Here is a 7,500-nt window from a genome sequence, read left to right as displayed (position 1 = left end):
CAGAGTGCATACTCATATAATCCTATTCCGGGCCATATGATTGCCATTAAAAAAACAGATCCATGGGGTTAAGAAAAGCAACCACTGGCTAATTAAACCAGTCAGATGCTTTAGCTTCTGTCAAAAAAGTCAAAAACTCTGAAAAACAAACATTCCATTGGGTGTTAGGAGACAGGGTCAGTAGACTTGGCTAACATGTATTGACAAATCTTGCATGACTATTCCCTGAACAGTGCACAAACTATGGTCAATACTTAGTGAAATCCTTTCTGATGGACTAATGACACAACACTGCTAATTGTAAGCCAGTTGATTTTTTTTTTTTTTTTTTTTAAGATATAAATCTTCATTATTAATATTAGTACACCACAGTGACTTAAGATGGTAGATTTCTTTTGCATATTATTACAGCTTGCTTGAACTTTATGACCATCTGCAAGAACTGAACTCTGGAAAACTTTGCTGAAGTGGTCTGTACATACTAAAGTTCTTAGACAAACAGAGAATCAGGAGCATGGTCTATTTAAGCCATTAAGCTAGAAAGCAACTATAAAGCTAGCATATTAAGCTTTTCACCTGGCATATGCCTCATCTCTAAATTATATCTAACAGCACTTTTTGTAATTTTTTGTTTTTTGTTTTGTTTTTTTTTGCATTCTAGAAGACACAGCTTTCAAAACATAGAAGAGACTTTGGAGCCCCTGAGATTATAGATAAACTTACTGTCGGCAACCAAAGAGGCCAAATATTGCTTTGTGTGTTCATTTTTTTCCTTCCAGGACTGAGGGAATAAAGGATAAGGTAAATACATGACCATTGAATTTCAAAACAAAACAAAATAAGAGGGTGTAGCTGAGGGAAGAAGGGAGGGGGTAAGACTGGGGGATTCATGTTGTGAGATATCTATATCAGGTTTATACCAGGAGTCTGAGGGCAGCAAGGGGATGGGAAAAGGGGACACAGGGTAAGTCATCACTGTACATATATATACACCACTCCAACACCATATATTTACAGTCATAGGTTTAGACTCTGCAATGTAAGTTGGGCATTTAGAGCACATGTATTGTCCTTCACAAAGAGTATACTGAACATGCCATGAATCTATGCAAGGGTCACGTGAAAGCTTACTGGGAATAAACAAGTTTGTGATTCATTGGGAACGCATTACAACGAGACTTGAATTGTGGGGGTGCACATACAGTACAAAAGGCACAAGGAAAAATCTCCTCTTCAGGAGACAGTTTACTTTACACTGCTGAAAGATTCTTGTACTCAGTAAGAGATAAGTTAGGGACCAGTCTGTTTAAGTTGGTTCTTGCTTAGATGACCTCAGGAGGAACAAATAAACTGCAAAGTTACCTTAGAAAAATATAAATAAATGCTAAAAGAGTAAATCAGAGAAGAAAAAAGTATCAAAAATATCATTGTATGTATGGAAATACCTAGATATATGTGCAAACTCTTTATCTAAGACCTAGCATTACCATTATTAAAATTGTAACCTAATCTGGGGCAATACAGAACAAAATATAAATATGAAAATAGTTAAAACACTGCCATGACAAAAACCAATACTGTATCTGGAAAAGAATGTCTTAAACATAATACATAAACCTGCAAAAGAAGAAGGCCCATAAACACAGTAATTAAACACAAACAGATCTAACTCTTAGATATAGCTAACAGAACATAATCTTTTAACTAAAACTATCATCTCACTATAATCTACCTGTCTACCAGATTACCTGCCTCTATGGATTTTATCTCTAAGAAATCTATTACTAAGAAAAATGCACATGCTTGTCAACGGAAGACAGGATTATCTCACCTTTAGGATCCAAGGTAAGGCTGCAGGGTATGTTAGTCACACTCCACACTCTACATGTGAAACAGGGAACCACCTCCTGGACGTCTTTTCAATCACAGGCGGGGTCCACACTAGGTACACAAACTCTGTATGTTCAACTTTTTAACAATGATTTATTATTTTTTCTTAACAAAACTCGTAAAGACATCACAGCTTATAAAGGACCATAAAAAAGAAAAGAAAAATACATAAATGGAATGGACGCAGTGACCAATTATTTTGTTTTCTATTCGCTTTTTATCACTTTTTTTTTTTTTTACGTGAAAAGAATCAAAAGTTTAAATGTACTGTATGACCTTGCACCAACAGTTATTACCACAAAATATATTTTTATCACAAGTAGCACTTATCTATTTTTCTTTTTTCTTCAGCAAAATATGATACCAATACCTGTATTCTTTTTAAAACACTTCCAACACTTCACATGCGTTTTTCCATTTATATGTCATAAAAATGTATAGTAAAATGTTGAAAAAGTGAAAAATGATTTGCATAAGGAGTTAGTTTTGGCCGACACAACAGAGGTGCTCTTTAGTGACACAGACAGAGTCTCTTGACGACTTCCTCAGTCGCCAACAAGACGGCTCAACAGTTACATACTGTATTAGTTTATCAAGCAATCCTTGCACTTCACTTGGCATTCTACCAATAATAACTGGATTCATTTGGGAAAAGGGTTAATTCAAAGGACTTGGGGCTACAAGGGAGGAACTGCAAGTTATACACACAAGAAGATATAGCTATCTTTTTGTGCCTCCATATTCCTTTCATTTTTACAATGCAGTGCTAACACGGGGAATGATTTCTAACACTTACAACTAATTCAAGATTCAAGTAAAAATAACTAACTACACTGGATGAAAATATGTTTCACCATGACAAGGCAAAGAATATTGTGAAGATCGCTGATATATTATCATCATAAGAGTTTCAACTTCAAAATTGCCTTGTCAGGTACCTAACTGTGTCATAAATGCCATGAGGGGAAGGAAAGGGGAGTCATATATGAATTTACCATAAAAATAAATGGATGATAGATGAACACAGTTACTAGGAGGCGCAAAAAAAAAAAAAAAGAAAAAAAAAATCATATATATATATATATCCTTAATACTCACAACAGTTGTGTTGGTGTGAGTGTCTTGGGGGTTTGCAGAGCAGGAACAGGATTCAGAGGTTGCAGAAAATGAGAGAAGAAATGGAAAGGAAGAAAAGTGGAAAGGGGGGCCAGTCAGAGGAGTTCAAGACAAAGGGAGGGAGGGAAAAAAAGAAGAAATATTGGAAAATGAAGATGGAAAAAAGAAAAACCATAAGAGAGAGAGTCGCAGTTCCTCTTCACTGGGTTTCGACCACACACAAACACTGCAGTCTTCAGGACCTCGACCCCGAAAGGTGGTTGGAGAAGGAGGTAAGTTGAAGGGAGTTCATTGGTGGGTATGGTGATCTGGATTCCCATTTATGCCCTGTGATTTCTGGGGCTTTCAGGTTGAGGTGGAGGATTCAATGGTAGTTTGGTGGCAACAGTAGTAGTAGTACAAGTAGTAGTGGTAGTAGTAGTAGTGGGAGCTGTGGGTGGGAAGGCTTCCACACCTCCACATATGACTGTGTCAGTGATTACAGGTGAAAAGTATCTGGGAACCTTCAAGAATGTTCTACTGTTATGTCAAACAGGACACAGCTTGGTAAACACTTGCATTTGCTGGTAGTGACACTCATATATGTGGATTTCTAACATTGGGGATATTGCTTTCTTAATACAGTATTCATACAGCAAGGGTAATAATACTGAAGGATCTAACTATGATATGGATCCTATTCTTTCGATTACCGAAGTATCCACACACTTCCCTAACCATTATATACAGTGTTACAATATGATAAAACAAAAAGTGGTCATCTTGGTTTAATGAGGAACAATACTAAGAAAAAAATTAGCAAGAGAGTAAGGTTCATGGGACTTTGGGTATTAACTGAACAGTTAAAAAAAAATGACCTGGAATAATAAATAAAGGGGGAAAGAGGATAGATTTATTTCAATGTCAGAGAACCAATTATGCCATGCAAACAACTCACAGTCCTTAAATAGTGGATTTTTACACAGCAGGTTCCATGTATGCAATGGGTAATGGTGGATGGGAAAAGTCATATGCTCTCTGTCAGAAAAAAATAACTAAAAACCTTGCCCCTTGATTGCAATCACACCAACTAACAAAAATACTGAGAATTATTGCAATGCAGCACTTTAATGCATTAGCTGCTTTAGAACCTTGATACACACTAAAGTGTTTGCAGTAACAGTGAAGAAACATCTACTTGTTGTGGAGAGGGAGACTCTGCATGTGCAGCATCAAACTGGGTACCCGCAAAAATTCACTAATGCACCATAAGGTTCATGTACTCCATAAGTGTCATGAGAATAATAATAAAAAAGACTTACATTATCCATTGCACATATCCACATGTTATTACAAGTTGCAGTCAATGATCTTTACATCACACACAACTAGGGAATACTGTACTTTTAATCAAATACTCTACAAAAACTTGAACCATCCACAAGTTCTCATCCAGGCACATGCTGGGAGGATAAGGAGGAGGCCGGGAACCAGATGGCATCAAACTAAATAAAGGCACAGGTTAAATTTCAAACAATATTTCACTTCTCACTATAGGAAGCCTACAAATGCAATTTTGTTTATTGTTTAACAACCATAAAATATATATATTTAAACATCTAAATTTTAACTTTTCTTACCAATAAATCTTGTATCTGCACTCACCCACTCAGTTAATAATAATGATAATAATAATAAAAACAATAATAATAATAATAATAATAATAATAATAATAATAATAATAATAATAATAAAAAACTGCCTGTCCCTAACATGGCAGCACTCATTATGACTTCAAGCAATCAGTTAAACAACACACCTTGAAGCCTGCATCTCAAGGCATAATAAGTTAAGTCATCCTCAGTGGATGGGGACAGAACCAGAGCAGGACTTCCCTTGCAAGTGAAGGTGCTCTCTGCTTTGGCTCGCAACAACTTTGGTCGGGCAGTATTCCACTAATGTTAATGGCTTGTGGTCATATGCCTAAACACATTCAGCACGTCACTTTTATGTACACTGACGCTGACATACAGCCCCCCGTTAAGCAAACAGCAGTGGCAACAGCAGTAAAGGGCACTGGCAATTGGCAGCCGAAGTGGCAGCAAGAACGGACCCACATTGCGAGTCGAGGGCTGACAACAGTTCTTTCTTTCTATCACTCACCCTGAGTCTTTTCCCACTTGTACCTTAATCAGGGGCTGGGAGCACAGTGGCCAAATTTAACACCAAAAATAATAATAAAAATAACAATAATAATAACAATAATGACAATAATAATAATAATAATAAAAACAAATAAACAAAAAGTTCACTTCATGTGAGAATTGTCTCAGAAACCCACAGCCCAAAGGGAATACTGTTGATAATGGAAACATTGTTTGCACTTGGACCACAGTGTTCCTCAAACCCCTTTCAGTTTTCTATATCTTGAGAGTCTGATTCGTGACAGTGTTTATACATATATATATATATATATATAAGTTAGGGTGGTGACTGAGGTTAGAAGAAGTATATCCAGATATAGGCAAAATAGATAGCCCAGGCTAGCACAGTCCAGTGGCAGGAATAGATTGGATTCTCACCATCAGTGTACTTGCGAGCAACGAACTTGAGGGTCTCATCCAGCAGCACCACAGGGAGGGATATCTTCAATACAGCCATCCACTGTGCAGTTGTGAGGGGCATCACCTGGAACACAGTCTGAACACCCCAAGAATAGATTAGTCAATTTTGAAACAATAAAAAAAAAAGAGTTTAATCTACCATCACCTTGTAGGTATGAAGTATTCACCTGATCAAATTTTGAAAAGTAAAAGGGAAGAGAATGTAAAACTAAAGAATATCAAATGAAAGGACAGTAGATCATTTGTCTTAAAAAAGACTCAACTCTATCAGTTATATCTATTTCTAAAGTGAAATCAGTATATATATATATATTTTTTTTTAGAAAACATGTTTTACAAAATAGAAAAAGATAAAGAAATCAGAAAAATCAAACTAAACAAAACCAAAAATCCAAATAACTAAATCTAACTTGGTAAGGATTCATCTAAAAGAACTAAAACTCTAACTTACACTAAGGATATCAATGTACAAGATGATGAAATGCAGGGTCATGGAGAGGGCCATAGCCGCCAGCAGCCAGATGTTGACCCAGGGGGGCATCACGATGAGTGACTGGTTCTCTGACAAGCTGCAGGAGAAATAGAGGTGGGATTGAACAAAAGTACCTTATTCAGACTCCACTCTGAAGTGATGATGGATTTTCAATGTTCTAACTCTATATTGCTGATAATAATGACAGAGATGCCTTTGACTGATAAATTACTTAATAGCAATACTGAAATGTACACAAACTATTTTTTCACCTGTTAAGAGCGTTGAGCATCTCAATGGTGACAAGCACGGAAAGAGCCATGGTCATGGGGGCTGGGTGGCTGAAGATGTTGCAATCCAGACCTTCGAAGTTCTTGTCATCACCCAAGCAGGACAGATGGTGGGACAGCTGGTAGTAGTTGAGCTGAGGGCCAGTGGGGTCATACATGAACCACCAGGAGGCAGCAAAGACAGTGGCACAGCCAACATAGCCACCAATAGCCATGTAACGGAAGAAGAGCCAGCCAGAGATAAGAGACTCGTCAGCTTTGCGTGGGGGCTTCTCCATGATGTCAAGGTCAGGGGGGTTGAAGCCCAGAGCAGTGGCGGGCAGACCATCAGTAACCAGGTTGACCCACAAGAGCTGGACAGGAATGAGAGCTTCAGGGAGACCAAGAGCAGCAGTCAAGAAGATGGACACCACTTCACCAATGTTGGAGGAAATGAGGTAACGGATGAACTGCTTCATGTTGTTGTAGATGGCACGGCCTTCCTCAACAGCAGCCACAATGGACGAGAAGTTATCATCAGCAAGCACCATCTCAGAAGCAGACTTGGCTACAGCAGTGCCTGAACCCATGGCAATACCAATCTCAGCCTTCTTCAGAGCAGGGGCATCATTCACACCATCACCAGTCATGGCAGAGATCTCACCCTCTCCCTGCAGGTATTCAACAATCTTGGATTTGTGGAAAGGCTCGACACGGGAGAAGAGACGTGAATTGATGCAAGCAAGTCTCTGTTCTGCAACGCTGAGCTCATCAAATTCACGACCAGAGTATGACTTGCCAGCAGTTTCCTCATTTTCACCAAACACACCAATACGGCGGCAGATAGCCTCAGCAGTGGCCTTGTTGTCTCCAGTGATGACAATGACACGGATACCAGCCTCACGACACTTCTCAATGGAATCACGCACTTCCTTGCGGGGTGGGTCAAGCATACCAACAACACCAATGAAAGTCATGTTGACTTCATAGGTGTAGAACTTGGTGGAGTCACCGAGATCCATATCCTCAGGCTTCATTGGGGTGTCAATAGTGGCAAGACCCAAGCAACGGAGAGTGTCACGACCACAGCCATAGTCACGGGTAACTGCCAAGATCTTGTCTCTCACTCCAGCAGTGAGGGGAACCTTC

General features: G+C 38.7%; 1 protein-coding gene across 8 annotated transcripts in view; it reads right to left on the bottom strand.

Annotated features, from left to right (window-relative positions):
• Positions 1 to 7,500, bottom strand: part of SERCA (ATPase sarcoplasmic/endoplasmic reticulum Ca2+ transporting SERCA) — a 56,760-nt gene that overhangs the window by 2,158 nt on the left and 47,102 nt on the right. For 4 of the 8 annotated variants that reach the window (XM_070135963.1, XM_070135961.1, XM_070135964.1 and 1 more), the window contains exons 8-10: positions 6,355 to 7,500; positions 6,062 to 6,179; positions 5,569 to 5,686 (exon numbers count right to left, since the gene is read on the bottom strand). The exon at positions 6,355 to 7,500 is cut by the window's right edge and continues 901 nt beyond it. In XM_070135963.1, the coding sequence (XP_069992064.1) occupies positions 5,569 to 5,686; positions 6,062 to 6,179; positions 6,355 to 7,500 (1,382 nt within the window). Of the gene's footprint in view, positions 1 to 723; positions 782 to 5,393; positions 5,687 to 6,061; positions 6,180 to 6,354 lie in introns of those variants that run through there. The other 4 variants (XM_070135965.1, XM_070135966.1, XM_070135960.1 and 1 more) reach the window with 3 other exon arrangements.

Source organism: Penaeus vannamei, chromosome 21 (genome assembly GCF_042767895.1).
Source record: "Penaeus vannamei isolate JL-2024 chromosome 21, ASM4276789v1, whole genome shotgun sequence".
Classification (NCBI taxonomy): Eukaryota; Metazoa; Arthropoda; class Malacostraca; order Decapoda; family Penaeidae; genus Penaeus; species Penaeus vannamei.
Note: the sequence above shows the minus strand (reverse complement) of the source record. Positions and strands in the feature narration are given on the sequence as shown.